This window comes from Mytilus edulis, chromosome 2 (assembly GCF_963676685.1).
Source record: "Mytilus edulis chromosome 2, xbMytEdul2.2, whole genome shotgun sequence".
Taxonomy (NCBI): domain Eukaryota; kingdom Metazoa; phylum Mollusca; class Bivalvia; order Mytilida; family Mytilidae; genus Mytilus; species Mytilus edulis.
Window position 1 is genome coordinate 44213883 of NC_092345.1, and position 21556 is coordinate 44235438.

The 21556-nt window shown below is 33.6% G+C and overlaps 1 protein-coding gene across 1 annotated transcript; it reads right to left on the minus strand.

The window, feature by feature from the left end:
• Positions 1-190: 190 nt before the first annotated feature.
• LOC139512210 (ataxin-2 homolog) lies at positions 191-19890 on the minus strand. The gene is made up of 7 exons (XM_071299645.1): positions 19788-19890; positions 12605-15097; positions 11355-11498; positions 10243-10356; positions 3865-4018; positions 2156-2308; positions 191-470 (listed from the first exon to the last, which is right to left on the minus strand). The coding sequence occupies exons 1-7, from the start codon at positions 19812-19814 to the stop codon at positions 385-387; spliced, it is 3171 nt and encodes a 1056-aa protein (XP_071155746.1). The 5' UTR covers positions 19815-19890; the 3' UTR covers positions 191-384.
• Positions 19891-21556: the final 1666 nt, after the last annotated feature.

Below are 21556 nucleotides of genomic sequence, written 5' to 3' on the forward strand. Positions count from 1 at the left end.
ATTGAGATACCAGTGGGAGTTCAAGCTAGCAGGGGCATGACAGTTGATTGAAAAGTCCTCCGTTCATTTTTCAGTGATATGAACTTCCGCCTTCTTTTTTAAATTTACCTTGGGGTGTGTTTATCATTAATAGATAAATACTTTTTTTTTATATTTTATTCCAACAAAAACCTAATTTTACAAGTAAACATATTGTCCATAATACATATACGAACACTAAACAAATTATTAAGAAATAATTTAACACAAGATTATGTTTAGCTCATCACAAAAGTTTCAAAGTAGTCCCTTAAAGATCGTGTAATACCACAAAACAAGATATGTCTTAACTTTTGCTATTATTTCAATTCATTCAATTTATTGTATGAATATTGCTGGTATCCTTTAGTCTACTATTATCCTTCTGCCTGGCATGTACTTCACACAAATTTGGCCAATAGAAAATGAATAGCAATTTGTTGACACTGGCACTAAAATGATAAAGAAAATTTGTATATTTGTTTTATAATTTAATGAAATTATTGAAAGATAGATTTAAATTGATTAGTCAGCTTTGGATAAAAAAAATATAAGTTATGACATTGGAACTTAAATAAATTAATATTGTTCTTGGTATTGTAATATGTTTCGAAAATATATGATGTACACCACATATTCTAATGCAACAACGTTTGTAACGTTCATTTTGATTGGATAACGTCACTTTCTTACATGGCATCAATTGAGAATTGATGCTATGGGACGTACCGCAATCGCAGACGGCATATAACAGATTTTAAATACATGTTTTAACGTTGTTTTCTGTCAGTTTCATTAGAATGGAGATAACAATATTGTATTTTAAGCTCCGACGGCATCAATTCTAATTAACGCGTCGCCAGTAAACTTAATTTTGACAATCAAATCCCCAATTGATGCCGTCGGAGCTTAAAATACAATACAACTATCTCCTAAGTGTTAGTCTTTCTATGGTACATGTATGCTTGCTCTATAATCAAAACAAATATTGATTTTGTGTTTGTTCGATATGTACGAGGGTGTGAGTTCTATATTCTTTTGGGCTTCTTTTAAGCTATGTTTCTCTTTTTTTTTTTTATTATTGTTTTGCTCACTTTTCTTAATTTTTCATATGTTTGCCTATTATGTTCAATTCTTTATATTTTTGCCCATTATTCTCTATTCTTTATATTTAAAAAAAAACCAATTATTCTCAAGTGTTTATATTTTAACAACCAATTATTCTCTATTTGTTTTTTGGCTTCTTTTTCTGTAGTATTGTTCCCTCATTTGCTATTCAGAACCTCGTGTACAGCAGTCAGACAAAACGCGCAAATACAACTTTCAAATTGAAGACCCATTGATTGGTGGACTTCGGCTGTTGTCTTTTCTTTGGTCAGGTTGTTGTCTCTTTGACACATTCCCCATTTCCATTCTCAATTTAATTTTTTATACACTAGGAAGTTATTGGCATTTAATTTTGTAGTATTTCTTTGTGGTTTGTTGTGCTGATACATGCATATGTGCGATATAGTCTTTTCTAGAAAAGAATACCATTCGAACGGTTGCTAGGAGCCATATGAAAATAGAATTAAAATGAAAGTTTTGGCGCCATATTGTTGACCATCTCTCACTACTTAGAGACAAAGAACAATAATTAAACCGTTGTTCCTTTGAATGTGTTTTGATGTGTGTGTAATCATTAATTTGTGTGATAAAACGATACAACAAAACTTTCTTTTCAATTATTTGTTTTAGCCCAAGTAATATCATATCAAATTGATATGCAATAAAAAATGAAAAGTCAAATTATTTTACAATTTTACATTTTTGATCGAGTAGCAAAAAGAATGTGTTTATATTACACGGATACCCCTCTCGCACTATCATTTTCTATGTTCAGTTGACCCTGAAATTGGGGTCAACACACTTAGTTTGGCATTATAATTAGAAAGATCATATCATAGGGAACACCTGTACAAAGTTTCAAGTATATTCATCCAAAACTACCTTGACCAAAAACGTTAACCTGAATCAGGACAGATGGATGAACGAAAAAAAAACCGGACAAACAAACGAGCGCAAAGACCGAAAAACAAAATGTTCTTCAATGGGGCATACAATTGTGTTTACTTGTTCGTTGAAATGTACAACTTACTGTCAGGACAGCACACGTCATAATGTGTATTACAGCTATAACTCATTGGACATGTTGCATTAATACAGCGAGCAATACTGTAGTAATCTTGGTGATATGGTGGTCCAAATGGACATGCTGAACCTGGTATCAGTTTATTCCCTACATGTATATCTGAAAAGAAATATTGCTTGACATTTTTGATATTTTACCCATCCAGACTATATTTATTTTTATTTGTATGTACTAGTACATACAAATAAAAATAAATATATTTCAAGATACATGTAGTTGGATAGGCATTCATTGCTTTTAATTTGGATAGTAGTAATATTCAGAAAGCAAGATCACGATTTATTAATTGACCTTAATGTTCAGTTGAAATTATTTCGTGCATGTTCATGATGTTAAATAGTGCACGTGTTTTGCTTTGCAACACGTCCTCAACGATCCACTCAATCATCAATCAAACCAATTGAACAACGGTATTGATTTTGCCTATGTTGAAGACTAGTGAAGTGCATTATAGTTTTTTTATATCCTCGTCGTTTGGTTGTGTTTGCAATTTAATATTTTTCTTCTTTGCCATATAGCGTTGTCAGTTTGTTTTTGACATATACGAGTTTAAATGCGCCTCTGGTATCTATCTTGCTCTCTGGTGGATAATTGACTCATTGGCAATCAACTCTTTGTTTATATTAAACCTCAATCATTGATTTTAAGTTTTTATAACTGCAAGTCGGTGGTTTAGTATTGGTATTACAACACTTTGATATTGAAAGCTGTGAAATTAGAATTGGTATTATGCTATTGTATAACATACTGACTGAAAACCGTGCGATCTTCAGTCTGCATATGCTCTAATAACACAGGTAATTTATAATTGGGTTATTATTCAACCGAAAATTAGTTGTTCAATTCCCTTTTAAGCTACGTTTTGCTTTAGCTTGTTGGGACCCTGAAGTAAAATGCAGAACTACTTAAACAAATGATTTATGTATTAAATTTAAGCACTGAAAGCTCAATTAAAATCAGTCGGATGGTGTGTGTTGTACAACAGTAGGCGCTGAAACTATCGGGGCTACCGACCTCGCGCGTTAATGAGGTCATATAATTCCCTCAGTTTTAGTTTTATTTTACATTGATTTGTATCTTTTTATTGGATTCTTCAGATTTCAACATCTGTCAACTTCTCAAACATCCTATTCATGCATAGTGTGTTTAATATTTATAATGAAATTTTTTTCAATATTACATGTCTCTCCTTTTTCATCACATCACCTACTGAAATGTGAGAAAATTATGTTTAGTCATAATTAAGGAGGTGTCGTATTGAAATCACATAAGCATTATGTTTGACTATTACACACTAATATGTTGTAACAGTGCTATTGAATCAACGTTTCAGTCGTTGGACTACAAGTCACCAGGGGTATCACAAGCCCCAAGGTCAATGTGTTTAATAATTCCATTATTCGAAATTTGACATTGATCTTTTGTTTTAAAGTTTTCAGTTGAAATTATGTTCTTAGAATCTGTAAAGTGCCATAATTCTCCAAAGGTTCCCATCCTTCAAATTGTTGGGCTTTCTATACCTAAATATTTCTTCTAATTTCGAACTCAAGTTAAGGGAGAAACACATTTAAAAACATGACGTATTATTCATTAGATCTTCGACACCGTGTACTTTTTAATATAATTTGCATGAACTAAGTATCAGCATTACTTACCAGGATTTTTTAGTCTTGACACTCTAAATATAAAGGGATCACGGCCACATGAACCAGCCACGTAATGACCCGCTTCCCGTAACACGTCACTGAATAAAATTTGTTCCTCCTCTTTGTAGAAAAATACCTTAGATACTCCTTCTATATGTGGATACTGTAAAATAATAATAATAGGTTTTATAAGGTTCATAGATTATTTTTCAGGAAACTTCTCTGTTTTTAAGTTATTTTCATTTATGCTTTGTCTATAGCGTGTCAATATGCCAATTATTTTTGTTATATTTGTTGATGATTAAGATTAGAACACAATGTTGACTGCTGTACCCCTATTTTTGACATTTGTACCTGATAGTTAATAAGTGAACTTAATTTGAACTACATTATTGGTTCACTGTTATAGACAATTTATTCATCTTTCTTTTACTGGTTGTTGCAACAAAAAATCTTCAGTGGTTTCAAAGTTATGATAAAAAGTTGAATACTATGCGTTTGTTATGAAATTTTGTACTTTTGATTTTAGCTTGCTCAGTGTAGAGATAAAAGAGAAAAATAAATCAAATTTATGCTATTATGTGTTTTGTTTTCTCTTCTAGTACATACATTATCAAAAACTACCTCATTTATCAAAATTGCAGTACCCTAGCTGAAGATATATGCCATCAAAATTGGATATAAAAATAAAGTGAAAAAAATGTCTTGTCCGTAGACATGCATTCCCTAGTAAACTGGAAGCATAATTACATTTAATGTTGCATTGCTAAGTTCCTGTTCTTTTGTAGATATGAAAACACTACTAACATTTTTTTCGACCATCTATTAATAGAGGAAAAAATTCAAAAACATGTTAGAACGTCTTGTCCGTAGACATGTCTTTTTATCAATATTGCTTGGCTTTCTGGGTCTTAATAAGTCTCAGTATTTTCAACATAAATATAGTCACAATTAATTCTAACAGATTTTTTTTTAACTGAAATTGTCTTGTCCGTAGACATTACCACAATATATTTGTATCCAATATCCTTGAGTTCAGCCTAATTTGATAGGTAAACTGTATGTTATTTTTTCAAGAGAACACATTCATCTATGTCAAAATTGAGTTTTGATATTTATAGTTTGATTGTTTTCAACAGTCAGATATATGGATTTCAGTTAAAAGAATGTGTCTTCATTTTGGCTTAATCAATAAATTATTGAGATATGTAAAGAATTATGGGTACATTTTTATATTTTCCAAAATTTAAAAAACACAGCATAAAATTTAATGGGTAACTTTAAATCTTAACTTAAATAATCATCTTTGAAAGCATTTAATTGAATATCAATAAAATGTCTTGTCCGTAGACATTATCAAAATGTATTTGTTTCCATTTTCCTCGAAGTTAAGCATCATTTGATAGATAAACCTGATAAAATGTATGTTTTTTTTTCAAGAGAACACTTTCAGCTATATCAAAATTAGGTTTTAATAATGCATTTCATTAAATATGAATACAATGTCTTGTCCGTAGACAAAACATATAAATTGTATTGCTAAGTTTGATTGTTTATTGTAAGAATATGCAGCAAGTTATTTTAATGTTCTATACACCAAAAGAAAGGGTTTTTCTTTTTGAAGTTTTGTTATTTATAGATAAGTTTAGATACAGTTTTATCAGATAAGATTAATGATCAAAGAAAGCTACTGTAGTTTGAAATAACTGCGAGTTAAACATGTTTTTGTAAAAAAAAATTCAATATAAATGATTGATATTCAATAATTCTAAGCGTATTTTGTTGTCTTTGTCATTGACCAAAAATCTGACACTGGTGACCATGTCTTGAAGGCAACCATTAAAGAAAATTATACAGTTTTTAAACACCATTTATTTAATAAAAATATTAAATATTGCTTCCAAAAACTGCATGTAATTATATAAATGCTTCCAGTGTTAGCCTAATGATGGCAATTTTTCATAATTTAAACCATTTTTGAACCAAAATATCAAAAGAGTTTTTCCCTGAGGTGATACTCATTTTTGACTTCATGTGAAACACAAAATGCACATCTGATTGTGGCTAAAGCGATCAGTTTCTTTTTGAACACTGACCGAAGTCTTCCTTGTATGTATATGAGCTTCGGTGCTCTATTGTTACCTTAATTTACACCACCAGATGATACATACTGTTAAACACCTGCTTTTTATCAAAACTAATTACGGCGATTTAGTGTATTTTTCTTGAAAAATTGTTTGGTAAAGAAACCCCCTAATGTAATTACTTTTTGTGATTTGAATTTAAACATATTCATAATTCCAATTGCCTGACCTTTCATATATGAATAAGAATGAACAGTTATATGCATACACTCAAATGCTGGTAGTATATGGTTCGATCCTCGTCCAGATCAAATCATTCAAGAATTGAATATTGGTATTTTACGACGTATTAGCTTAAACATAGGTATCGTAGAGTGGTTGTATCGGACACAAATTAAGGCTTAGTAAATAAGAACGTCTGCTTGCAATGATACATGTATTGAACTCTGAAAAGCTAACGTCACAACAACGGTGACGTCGTGTACAAGGAGAGCGGTAGCGGGAACACCTCATGTGCAATTCTTAACATTCTGGGGGCCCGCAAATGAATTTAATTACAATAAAATGAAAATAAATTATGAAAATTTCACTTTCAATTACTGTCTCTGATAAATATTAAACTTTGAATGTCTTTAACTGTCTTTAATAATGAACACGAATAAATGATTTCATAGTCTGTAATATAGCACGAGCACTTAACAGTCCATAACATTGTACGATAGTCTCATTTGGTCCATATTTTATCTATTCTTTTAATTTTGCTTTGGTCTTCGCTCGTCCTGCGGGTAGTATTTCACCATGTGGTCCTGTGTATTCTTCAGCTACCAGTTCTAGTGGATATAATAATTGCGGTTCCTTTTTAAGTCTTTTAATTACATCTTCTTTTCTCCACTTTGCAATCTTTTTGTTCACTGGTGAAGGTGGATGATTTTCTTTCCGGGATAAAGTAGCGAACTGTCTGTTGTCATGGTTACTTGTTTTCTGATATGAATCTAATACTTTCCTTCTCCCTGTCCTCTCGTCAATAGGTTCAATGCCAAATGATTCTGTCTTCCAAAACTTCCCCGGGTTGCATTCTTCTGTATTTTGTGATATCCTCAAATTCATTGTAGATGTTTGCTGGTGTTTGTATCTTGGTGTACTGTGAAGTGGTCCTGATAATAAATAACCAATTTTGGATTTCACGGCAGTAGGTCCCTCGCCTCTAATAATATGGTTTTCTACAATTGACCAATAGTAGTCGGCTCCTACGAGTAATGAGATGTGAAAATTGTCGTTCGTGGTAACTGGATGCGCGAGTTCTATTCCTGATAAATACGGCAATTTAGCGGCTTTACGGATGTACGTTTTGAGCGGTGCGGCGATTTCCGGTACGATCAATACTCTGATCGGCAATTGTCCTTCATCTGTGAGCAAATAAATAATACTAGTTTTTAAATGTCTAATTCTTGTACTTTCTGCACTGTCCCCAAATCCGGATAAGTTTAAAGTCTCTGTGCCAGTTATTGATAACTGTAATTTAGCGGCTAGGTCTTTTGTGATGAACGATCTCTGTGCTCCTTCATCAAAAAGAATGTTGGCATCTGAACAGTGTCGTCCCGATCTTACTGGATTAATTGCAGTTTTTAGCAAAACATTCGTGGTTGCCTGTGAATGTGAAATTGTGTCCGGTTCCTTCGCGTTGTGTTGTATGGTACTTACATTTACACTGTCTAGATAATCATTATGTGTATTATCTTTACATAAACTTGTGTGATGACGCTTGTCACACTTTCTGCATGATTTGATTGACTTACAATCAACCAAATTGTGATGTCCTAAACAGTTGAAACATAAGCGGTCTCTTTCGACTATTGATATCCGGTCTTGATATTCAACAACTTTGGTACAGTTTACCGAGGCGTGTGATTCGTGACAATAATCGCACTGTTTAGATTTGAAGTTAGTGTTTTGGTGATTCTTATTTTGGTGGTTGTGACTTGATTGTCGATTTCGCGGTATTGTGTTCGTTAAAAATGCTGCAGTAGCGGTAGGATTTTCATGACTGTCTGTTGAGTTACCGGCTTCCATGATATTTATTTCATTAAATATGCCTTTTCGTAAGTCTGCTAAGCGTATGTTTGTGGACCCAAATTCTCTTGCTAGGTTTTTTCGAATTTCCCCTGGTAGTTTGTTCAATATTATTGGCTCCGTATGAATCATCAGTTTGTCCTAGTGATTCTAAACCTCTTATGTAAATTTCAATGTTGTCATAAAAATGTCGGAGGTTGAAAAGTGTGTACCTAGGCGACGTAATATCAATAAGTTCCTGCATATACCTCTGTGTAATTTTATGTTGCTGACCATATCTTTCTTGTAATAGTGAAATTGCCTTTTCGTAGTTTGCATTAGTGAGCGCAAAACCTGTCACTGATTTTAGAGCTTCATCGTGAAGTAACAATTTCAAATAATTGAATTTTTGGACGTTGCTTAAGGTTGGGTTCGTATGCACGGCTGTCTCAAATGAGTCCCAAAATGATTGCCATTGAAGTATATCTCCATCGAAAGTAGGGAGATTCAACTTGGGTAGTTTGTTGTATTCACTAGTTGAGCTAAAAGATGGGCGAAAATCTGACAAACGGTAATTTGAATTGTTCTGATGTTCTGTATATGAAGAGTTTATAGTATGAACGGGTTGAGTAGTTTCTATGCGTGGAGTAAAACTTTCTGCGTGTGTATTCAACGCTGTAGTTTTGACTAAGATAAATTTGTTGACTTGACGAATTTTACCTTCTAAGTTAAATGCATACTCATCTGCTTCAACGATCTCTGTTTCAATATCTCCGTCGTCCAGTTCCTGTACTATGTCCTCATCTAACTTGCGTAATATTTCTTGCTTCCGTTTCAGACTATCCAATATGTTTGACAAATCCTCCGTGTCCACGATTCCATCTTCTTCTTGTTGAACGTCTTCAAACGTGTAAACTGCACTCCTATGTCCTGCTCGTATCGAACGTAGCTTCAGATTCATCCTGGTCTCGGTACCAATATCGTAGAGTGGTTGTATCGGACACAAATTAAGGCTTAGTAAATAAGAACGTCTGCTTGCAATGATACATGTATTGAACTCTGAAAAGCTAACGTCACAACAACGGTGACGTCGTGTACAAGGAGAGCGGTAGCGGGAACACCTCATGTGCAATTCTTAACAATAGGTCATTGTCGAAAAAGAACATACACTAGTTAGCTCGGACTGAACATGGGGTGCCCAAATAGGGAAGGATGTCATCCTGCTTACTGCTACCGTTTGAAATAGACAACATTCTCAATGTTTCAGTCTATTGCAACGCAGGGTTCTTTATAATTTTACATTAATTTAAGAAGTTTTAATGTAACATTTGCAACTGGTAGTTAAAGGGGCACTGGCTACGAGATATATAAAAAAATCAAACGTACGATTTATTTTGTTCAATTATTAATGAAAGTGAAATAGTGAAATAATAATTTGCTTTTATCAGCTAAAATGGTTCAATTTTGTCAAATTAATCTTATAAAAATTGATAATGAGTTATTCACTTGCAAGTGAATAAGTCGACCTTATTAAACATGTTAAACCCGTATTCATGTGAACTCCAATTCAACCCCGTAGAAAGAGATAGAAAAACACATGCAATGTCCATGATGTCCGTGTACGGTTATTTAAAGGAAAAGAATGTCAACATTGAAAGTGAAACAAAGGTTAATTATTTGATTAACTGATTCGATCCACAAAAAGTCATTCTTATAAAGGTAAAAACGACGGAAAACATAAATTTTGAATCTATAATACAAAATTTAACAGACTTTTAAAAATCCAATTGTACATGTTGCTTAATCTATTTATATCTATGTTTATGTTTACATCGCTTATATAATAGAAGGTCAACTCGATAGTTATTTAGATGGCGTCTTGGATAAAATTCTAACGAAACGAAGCTACATCATTTGAGACCATGTCCTGTAAATTGTTTATTTTATACTTTTGATAGTTTGGAAAAATGTTTTACATTATTATAAATAAAATATGAGAATTTAAGTCAAATCGGTGTACATGAATTTGGCAGCTAGTGCCCCTTTAAACACAATATCACCACAATTGTTATCATTATCATGCACATCATTCAAACATACAATAAGCACCGCTTTATGGGTAAATTGTATCAATAGTACTCTAACATTTGACTTATTTTATATGCATTTTTCTCAACGGTTTAGAAACCAAGAATATAAAATAATTCCGTTCTATTTATTTTCATTTGTTGTGGGTTTTTTTTCTTAAACTTACGACAACTTGCTGTGTTTTATTGACTACAACTTTATAAGAATCCACCAAATCTTGATCAAGCATACCAGCATAACAGATATCCCGAATACGTTTTGATCGCATCCCAAATGTCCTCTGAAATATGGAATGCTTAAAGTGTCAGATGTCTAGTGTCTTTGCCATTTTTTGGTTAAAAACTTGGATGCAATCGGTTATGTATAGGTATAGGATTATGGATATGACAAGTGTAGTTTTATCTTTGAAGTAATCAGATAATGTTTTCTTCGCTGGTTTTTGGTGAAAAAATTTCTAAGATCAGATGAAGCCTAACAAACGAACATGTACCACCAAGGCTCTCACAAAATCTGCATCTCTACTTCTCGCATTTTGTGACGTAATTCGCTGGCAAAGACAAAAATCGTATTTCCTTGAAAAGATATAATAATTTGGGAGCTAATGTAACCTATTACAATATAACTATTATTTTTAGTTATTCGTTGTTATTCTGTGGTTAACATGTCGAAATGTACTATTATATTATTTATTTATGCATGTCTCTCTCCTAGGTGTTCTTGCATTTATTTGTAATGTATTCCCGTCATGTAATGTTGTCATTTAAGCGGTATATTTAATATTGCCATAAAGCACGGAGGTTTGGCTAGCCACAAAACCAGGTTCAACCCACAATTTTTGTTCTCAAAATGTCCTGCACCAATTCGGGAATAGGGCAGTTGTTATGTAATAGTTCGTTTCTATGTATGTTTCATTGTCGTTTGTTTTTTGTTGCACTTCAGTGTTCTGATGTTTCGTGTTTTTTTCTTGTAGTTGATGTGTTTCCCTCGGTTTCAGTTTGTAACCCGGATTTGTTTTCTCTCAATCGATTTATGAACATCGGTATACTGCTGTAGCCTTTTTATATTCATTACAACAATTCAGTTAAAAAATCGAAAATGATATAATCAAGGCAAAATATTTGGAATACATTTGAATAAATACATTCCACCTGTACTAAACACATATTTAAAACTGGCTAAGCATAGTTTTTTTTCAAGATTTGACATTTTCATAGTTATTTTAAGAGACCGTCACATTCTCTTAAGACTTGAAAAATGATATAAGTAAGTAAATATTACCCTGTTTCTATCAAACAAGATGTAAGATGTCATTATATGGAGAAAATCTGTAGTATATGACACTATACGCTGTACACGAGAAGCCACAAGGGTATACATTTCTTCTGTAATAGAACCATCGGGATGCGTTACTCCATACTTCAACTGAAATATAAAAGTGTAATACCAATAACAAAGAGGTGGCGTTTCTGTAATGGCTTTTAGTTTAAACATGTATATATGTTAAGTGGATTGATAAACAAGTTATTGCAACTTATATTAATCCCTTTCCACTTTGCGGGTGAGAGTGCTACCTTGTAGCAGCATTAGTCTACTCATTTTTCGAAACCTACAAGGGTGTCTTTTGCGTGCAAGAGATATGGCTCTCTATTTACACGGGTCAGCCATTAATGGCGTTTATCGGATAGGATTTGTTGTTTTTGGCTAAAGGAAGTACTAAATTAAAATACAGCAAGGACATAATATGAATATCTCAATATTCATATATGACAAATAGATGCAACGTTCCGCAACTTATTTTCCAAATTTCGTTGACAGAACACCACAGGATTCAAATGGTAGATTGTGGTATATTAATATTGGTGTCTTCTTTCTGGTAGTATTGGTTGTTTTGGACGTGTCTCATGTTCTATCTGAATCGTTGTGTAAGGAGACTATAAGAAAATATCATATAACTGGAATGTTATTCAACCAGATTAATCCACCATTTTCCTCGGAAAATGCCTACATCATGTTAGGAATATGACAGTTGTTTTCATAACGTTTCTTTGGTTGGGTTTATATAGTGGAACATTTGGCCTTGTTAGCTAATTTTATGGATTTCTGTTTAATTAATTACCTTGGAATTTGGTATTTTTTTTAAATATGTTTTTTAATCAACATCTTATCCTAATATTTGTCATTAAAAAAATCCACTTATTCATTTTCAAAAACTCCACTATAAAAAGATATAATAGAATTACAACAAAAATACGCACACACTTTCAAATTGAGTTTAAAACACACAATTTTTTTAGAATTATCATCACTTTTGATATCAACATAGCCTCTGATAGTGAAGGTATAGAAATACAAAAACTCCTGATACTGCATGTCTCAGGAAAATTGTCTCTTAAAACTCTGTTTTCCCGTATTTATTAAGTAATTGCATGATTATTATGTAATATATCTAATTATTACCGGAGTAAATCTACATACTTTAACACAATCGTTGTACCATAATATATACGCTAAAATCTAATATTACTCACCTCTGATGGGGTTACGATCACATCTGTTTTGACGTGTTTCAATGGACTTGGAGGAAGTCCAAATAATGATTGTGTGTCCTGCGGTGTTTGCGTAGGTAACGGCGCACCTAGTTCATGTGATTGATGCGGAGGTAATGGTTGTGCTATGTAATGTGGTGAATGAGGTTGTAACGGTGGTCCTGTTTCATATGGATTGTGAGAAAATTGCGATGCTGTGTCATGAGGTGGATGCATAGGTGATGGTGGTCCCAAGTTATGATGCTGTTGCGTCGGTTGTGATCCGACGAGCTGAGGTGGATGAGTTTGAAATGGTGGTCTCAGGTCGTGTTGCTGATGCGTCGGTTTTGATCCTACGACATGTGAAGGATGAGTTTGAAATGGTGGTCTCATTGTATGTTGTTGATGGGTTGGATGTGATCCTACGCCATGGGGTGGATGAGTAGGCAGTGGCGGTCCTATGACATGTTGTTGATGGGTCGGTTGCAATCCATCGTCATTTGATGGATTAGGAGACATTGGTGGTCCCATGCCATGTTGATGATGCGTCGGTTGTGATCTTAAATCATGTGGCGGATAAGTAGGCGATTGTGGTCCCATGCCATGTTGCTGATGCGTATGTTGTGGTCTTACTTCATGTGGCGGATGAGTAGGTAATGGTGGTCTCGTTTCATGTTGCTGATGAGCCGGTTGTGGTCCTACGTCATGTGGTGGATGAGTAGGCGATTGTGGTCTCATGTCATGTTGATGATGAGTCGGTTGTGATCCTACGTCATGTAGCGGATGGTCAGGTAATGGTGGTCTAATGGCATGTTGCTGATGAGCCGATTGTGGTCTTATGGCATGTGGCGGATTAGCAGGCAATGGTGCTCTCGTGTCATGTTGATGATGAGTTTGTTGTGATCCTAAGTCATTCGGCGGATAAGCAGATAATGGTGGTCCAATGTCATCTTGTTGGTGAGGAGGTTGCGTTGATTCAATTCTGTTTGTACGGTAATGAAATACTGGTGATTTTGTGTCTTGTCTGCCAGGAGGCAACTGTGGTCCTGTATCTTTCAATGACTGCACAGGCGGCGGTTGTCTTATATCCTGGGGTGGTTGGACAGGTGAAGAAGTCACCGTATTGGTGTGTTTTTGAGAAGGTTCGTGATTATATGGTAAATGAGGCTGGTGGTTGTGCTGTTCTTTATAAGGTTCTGTCTGTGCTTTTTGTTTTGAAGAAGGGTCATAATTCGGATCGTGACCCGGATGATGGGCATTATTTGGATGATAGGTTGCAGTAGTTGTTTGGTGTTCATACGGATCCACTGGCCATACTGGTGGATGATTTAAGGCATCATTAGTAAGATGTTTGTGTACTCTAATGCTTGGATCACTCGTCTGCGTCTCGGGTGGTCCTAGTTGTGATTGAATGTAATAATCTCTTTCTGTTGGAATATCGGGATGAGTTGTCGTTGTTGTTTTTGCTAATGGGTGTTCAGGGGACTGTAAAGCATTATGTTCTACGTAAGGAGTTTGTGTCGTTGTACTTCTGTATTCATGGGGATTATAATGTTGATGATTTCCATGAGGTGGTTCATTCTGATGTACACCATTAGTTTCATGATATGTTGGTGTAACTGGTAATCTCTGATGACGATTTTGGTTAACACTCATGTGTGATCTTTGTGGTTGCATATGTTGACTTTGGGGAGGGGGTTGTCTTTGTTGTGTTGGGGGTTGTCTTTGTTGTGGTGGGGGTTGTCTTTGTTGCGTTTGGGGTTGTCGTTGCGGCGGTGGTTGTCTATGTTGCTGAGATTGGACTCTTTGGACCGCTTTAGGTCGTTGGTGATTTTGAGGTTGCCAACTAAATTGGGGATGTTGATTATTTTGATTATTTCTATTTGGTTGTCCTTGTTGCGGCCATGATGGACGACGATGAACAGGTGTTTGTTGTGTAGTTGGTTGCCATACAGGTTGATTAGTATTTTGGTACCAATTTTGATGATTTGATGTATCCCATGTGGGATTGTTGCGTGGTCTAGGCTGTTGCCACTGTGTTTGCTGCTGCTGTCGGTGTCCCCATTGGGGAAGTTGTTGATTATTCATACGGTTGGGTAGTGTATGTGTCATGTGTTGTCGCTGTATTTGTCTATTTAGGCCCGTTGTCGGCTGTTGCATATGACCTGGTGATTGTCCCCATCTATTCTGAAATTGGTGTGTAGGAGAGAACCATCCTGGGTTTTGCCATTGATTAGAAGGAGCTTGGACAACCACAACTTTTGCTGGTGGTGGGTTATCTGGTGGTTCTGTTGTTGGAACTATAGCTGTTGTTGTAACTGGAGCAACATGATGAAATGATCCTGTGTGTGGGTTCCATTGTTGGTGTTGATTATTCCAATATAGCGACGGGTTATTCCACTGTTGTTGGTGTAGTCCGGTTTGAGGAGGATGTGTGGGCCACGATTGTTGATATGGTCTATGCCACTGTGATGTTGCTCTTGAAATTACAATTATCTGGAATACAAATATTTCAATTTTGGATGTTGTCTTTAGGGAAAAATTAACAATATTTCATAATAATCTATCATTATTATTATACTTTACAATTCTTAACACTTATAATTATTATCAACTAGAATAATCCCCTTTTTCCGCGGGAAACTGCGTGTAGGCAAACAACTGTTTTAGAATGTACCTGTAATAGAAAAGAACTTTAAATTAATGAAATAACTAGCAGTCGTTGGGAAGAAATGGTCGCGGCGACAATATTTTGGTGCAATTCTTGTATAGACATAGAAATATTCTACATCAAAAAGACTTAAAACACAAAACATACAACAAAAGAGATATGATCCCATATATAGTCCAGTATAATAATACATGTATGGCTTCAATCAAAAGTCAATAAACTTAAGGTTATAAAATTCTTAAAAGGGTATTTTCCCTTTACGTCCTCCATACATTACATTTTCTAGTTTTAGATATTTACTTTTGATGAAGGCCATCATTGTATATCATTACCATTTAATTTTAATTGTTGACGGAAACTTTATAATTAGATGATTATGTACAAATTATTATATCCAAAAACAGATCAGATCGCTACTTAATTAATGAATACATGATATGAATAATTTAGAAGGAAGGGAACATGATGTAGTATTGGTATGAATGGGTTTTATGGAATAGAGAATAATGGGAATGAAATACAGAATCAAATGCAAAACAAATAAAAAATAGAATATAATGGAATGCTAAATAACGGGCAAAAAATAAATAATAGAAAACAAGAATGTGTCCATAGTACACTGATGCCCCACTCGCACTATCATTTGCTATGTTCACTGGACCGTAAAATTGGCGGTCAAAACTCTAATTTGGTACTATAATTAGAAAGATCATATCATAGGGTTCATGTGTACTAGGTTTCAAGTTGATTGGTCTTAAACTTTATCAGAAACTACCTTGACCAAAAACTTTAACCTGAAGCGGGATATACGGGCGGACGGATGGACGAACGGACTAACGAACGAACGGACGCACACATCGAAAAACATAATGGCCCCAAAGTGGGGCATACAAATGGTTAAGCAAAGCTAAGAATATAGAAATGAGACCCTCGTGTATCATGAAAGTGAAATGTTTTGGAATCTTCACAGTAACTGGGAAGTTAGTCAAAACAATAGGCAAGATAACTAGGCATTTGCTTTTGTCAGTATCTACGATTCTTACGAAATCACACGTACAGTGAGTAAGTATATTTAGTCATAATATTAAACATAAGATTAAGTATTTTCTAATGTTTTTTTTTTTTTTTTTCATATTATAAAGGAAAGAATAGAAAACTTTATAATTTTCGCTTACTTCACAAATTAAATTTTATTTTTTAAATTCTATGTGTTTTTGCATAGTAAAAAAAATCGCCAAAAAAAAATCATGAGGTCAAAATGGAAACACTGATATATATATATATATATACATGTATATATATAGGTCCAAAAGCTGGACATAAAAACTGTGTTTACAATCACAGGGTCTTGATGACTACAGGAAAGAAGACTGTCATTTCAGTCTCATTAATTGTGTACATTGATATGAATATATAATTCACATTATACATTATATATATATAATCATAGAAAATCATTGTAAATGTAAGGATTTTAGAATGTTAGAAGACTCCAAACTTGAAACCAAATATTATTAATTCAAGAGAACCACACAAGATGGAAATAGAATGAAATTCAAAACAGTGTGGCTGTGGTCATTGATTGACACATTAAATTCATCCATTGACTGGGACAATTTACGTGAACGTTTGTATGTAACGACCATTGCTGACTGTGTACTTTTTAAAGACACTTAAACTATGGGGTCACCAAAGGTCCTCAACACCTTAATAAAGTATTTCGACAAATTAATCAGGAATAACACTATGTTTTGATTTATATCAATTGTATAAATCAAAACATAAAGGTTATTCCTGATTAATTTTTCGAAGTATTTTATAATTAAAGGCGTTAAGAAACCTTTGGTGACCCCACAGTTTAGATGTCTATCGTAGGTACGTCGTGAACAGTGGTCGTTACAGACACACGTTCACCTTAATTGTCCCAGTTAATGGATTAATTTAATGTGTCAATCAATGGCCACAGCCACACTGTTTTGAATTTCATTCTATTTTTAAGAATTGGGTGTAATATAATTGGGGGCACTGAACCTATCAAATTTTGTATGAAGCAAGTGCTGTCGCGAATTTTGCATTTTATTGGGAAATAAATGTGTAATTTTTGAATGTCTCGCGATTGTTGTCTGTTACATACTAGATGTAATGTTTCATTCCAAAAAGAACCCAACCAGGACAAATAGCTGCCCATTAATATACAGAACAGGAGTTGAATAATGAACAATACCCAAACTAAAAATATGGCGAACCCAAGAGATCCCGGAAGGGTAACTAAATAGTGTCAAGCATGCTGTTCATGACAAACAAAAAATCGTTTTTATATCTGCATGTAAAGGTAAATGTGTGTCAAATGTTTTAACATATGCATGTTTACCATAGAAGTCATGTTTTGACAAAGATTTACATGTATTTCTCATTTGACAAAACTTCCTGTAATTAAAGAAACGATTAACATATAGATAAAACATAGACGCGAAATTAAAGAAAGATGTATAAGTCTTTGTACCTAGAGAAAAATGATAAATAAGAAGATGTGGTATGATTTCCATGGATACAACTATCCACAATAGACCAAATGACATATGTAGAATTTACTTAGTACACAGTCATGTTAGTCCAGGTTCTAGTGTATCAGATGGGGGTACGAATAATGTATCAACAGATTATTTATGCCAAACATTCTGCTGTTAAAAAAAATAAACTGAAACTCGAAATTTCTTACTTGGAAATAATTTCTAACTTAAAACTTGTCATTTCAAATTTGACATTTCTTAATTCCAAATTGACATTAATCGGTTTCTGAGGAGACCTATTATTTTGAGGGTATGTGAGAGTCTCACTCTAGTTGATGCTACAACAGGGTACCCCCATCAGGTCGCAAGGTCGCTTTTAAATTCATCGAGAGGTTGTTTTTAAGGGAACTGTACAGGTCGCAGGTCGTTTTTCCCAACACAGAAAACGGAAGTCAGTCGGAGGTCGTTTTTTTCCAAACTTTACAGGTCGCAGGTCGTTTTTAGAAGGCCCTCAGGTCGGAAGTCGCCTCTAATAAGCCCAGAGGTCGCAGGTCTCTTTTGACCCTGCGGGAGCCTCCTAGTTGGGGTTCACAGAATAGAGAAAAGTTAATGAATAGAGAAAAATGATCAAAACGTGCAAATAATGATCAACAATGGGGCATAATGAGATGCAAAGTATATAGAGAAACTGTGAAAATAATAGAATTATGTATATAAAGCAATACTGATTACAGAAATGAACGATGTACAGAATAAGGTATTCATATAATTTCATAAAAATTATCATTTTCATATAAAAATACAGAATAAGCGTTATTTGTAAACTTTAGATAAAGAAAAATGCTCTAAGAATTAATCTATTTCAAAATGACAACATTTCAATATAGAGATACCATAACATAACTGATTTTTGTTGAGGAGGGGGTTGTAATGATGAAAGAATACATATCATAATCATGTTTTATATAAGAATAACCTTGTTTGTATTGAGCGTGGCAAAAAAATTGTGTGTTCATGAAAAACATGCATTTGCATATTTCAAATAGAAGTGTTGATTAATTACTTATTTAGTAAACAAAAATTTAATTAAGAGATTTTAATATAAAGCTAAAGATCCTTAAATAGTGTATGAGGAAGAACTTTATGGATATTATAAATAGAAAACAAATAAACCAATGTCATCATTATGTCCGTTTTTAATAAATCATGCCACTTTTTAACCACCAATTTGGTGGTTGAAGAACATGTCGAAATAATCAACAAATGGAAGTTTTTAACGACCTTGACTGGCTATACAGCCCTTGCACGGTCGGAAATAATCAAGTTGAGTTACATGGCTTTTAAAAGATAGTGCCCTTTTTAGAACGTTTAGAGCTAAAGGTTGGAAACTAAACACGAAGAGAAAATACTAAAGTGATGTGAAAGTATCTGTCAAAACCTTCCAAAGTCAAGTTTACTTGATGATTGAACCCTTTGAACCCTAGGAATAAAGTACATGTAAACCCATCTGTAAATCTATCAACACACAAACGTTCATGAAGTTATGTAAAATTTTAGGTTTAAAGGAAAAAAATTGTTAGTTTAGGGTCGAAGGAAATGGTTTAGTAAATTAATTTCTTTAGTCCAATGCAGCGTAGATTGTTGCAGTTATTGAAGACAAAAACATACCCATATATTGTAACACTAACATCAGAAACTGCGAAATAGTGATTTTTGTGTTTACATGTGAAATTTTTAAATGAAAGTATATAAAGGGTCTTTTAGTTTTTTGACGAACAATAACCTTACATGTTTTATAAACGCCAATTACATTACTCGTGTCTACATTAAACCGCAATTGATGACGTGAAAGAGAAAAAACACCACGACTAGTATAAAATGCATACTCACATGTATAGCTATATCATCAAAAATAGTTCCACATAAAGACTATCTTACTATATGTGTAAAAGGAAAAAAACTTCATCTTAAAAAAATCAACGTCTTTACAGTTTGAAGTACTTACCAAAATATAAATAAAACTAGTTCTCATCTTGTATCATAATGTGAAAAGAAATATAATTAAGATAATTAATTATGAAAACGTTATGTACATATTTAGACTAGAATGATAATGAAGTTTTGTCATTAAAATTTAGTTTTTGTTGATGGTTTCACTCATGCATATAATTGTATAATTAATTAAATTTAAAGGAATAAACAATTTGCGGTTGTTCTGAATACAGACACGACAGCTATTTTATGCAGTTACACGTTAAAGGTGAATCGAAAGGACAGTTGGCAGTTTTGAGCCATTTTAAATTTAAAAAATAATAGGTGTTGTTAAAGCATAAATTGATTAGTGGCTTATCAATTTACAACCAGTTTAAACTTAAGATTAAAGACAAAGTACCATTTTTTTGCAAGTACTAGTCGAAATGTAGGTAACTATATGGGTTGAACATCTCTATTTTATAAAACAACTAGTATATAAATTAATATAATAAAATAATGGAAATGATTTCATTCACATTAAATATCTTTCAGTTTCTTTTTCACAAATAATAATAATATATATGATCAAAATATATGGCAATCTATCAAAATATTTAATCATATATAAAATTGATTCCTTCAAATACAATGACTGTTGACGTACTCCACTATTGAAACACATATTTCATAAATACTGACCGTCATGTAACATGTGTAAAATGTTTATTTCAATTTTTCACAATTTAATCCTACAATGTTGACACATACAGAGAATAATAAAAAAAATAGATGAAGGTCACTAAATAAATATGAGTGTCTCAAGAGTCATACACTAACTAATATATAGAAGACATTTTGTTTTCTTTCAAAATTTAACAATATAAGGTAATGGGAAAATCTGGATTCAGTTTTTTTTGTCATCTGCGTGACCACAATAATAGTTTCTTCGTCAAATTGGGAATAAGAATATCATTTATGAATAAACCATATCCTCTTAACTAAAACAAAGTAAATAAAGGGGCAAACTATCCCACTGGGATTAAAGAGCAGTTTCCGTTTGAAATTGAACAAGCGCGGAAAAAGCTTTATCCTATCTTAAAGAAAGCCAAACAGGACGGCAAAATGGCAAGCCTGGTACGGGATAAACTATTTATAAACGGGAAATTATACATGGAAGAGAAAATAAAGACACATTCTCAAACACCGGCAAAAATGACACAACAGAAAATTGAGGCAACCAACCAGTGAGAGCCCGCCAATCCCACCGAGATCAAAACGAGCTAGGACTGAGTCAGATAACAGCCATATAAGAAGAAATCTCAGAAACAGTGATTCCATACCTTCTCCATCAACACATGCGAACAACACACAACCAAACCAATATTAGAGTGGCCACGGAGAACAACCAGCTAGACAACATACAAAAACGAATATTGAAAATGATTTTAAAAGCAGTAATATATTCTCACTCCCGAATTCAGACATTTATAATGCTTCGACTTCAACCAGTAGCGATACATGTAACAGTCCTAGAAAAAATATTTCAGCTGGTAGTGATCTAAACATTTTATGCCTGAACTGCTGTGGAATAAAGTCTCGCGTGAATTATCCAGAATTTAAAGACATTATAGATAATCATGAAATAGTATGTCTTGTAGAAACTAAAACCGATGACATTGATGTGATAAATCTTCCCGGTTATGAATTCAAAATGAAAAACAGGAAAAAAGTTACGAAAACGAGATCGGGTGGTATTACAGTTGGCTACAAAGAACATTTGAAGACAATGATAGAAATAAT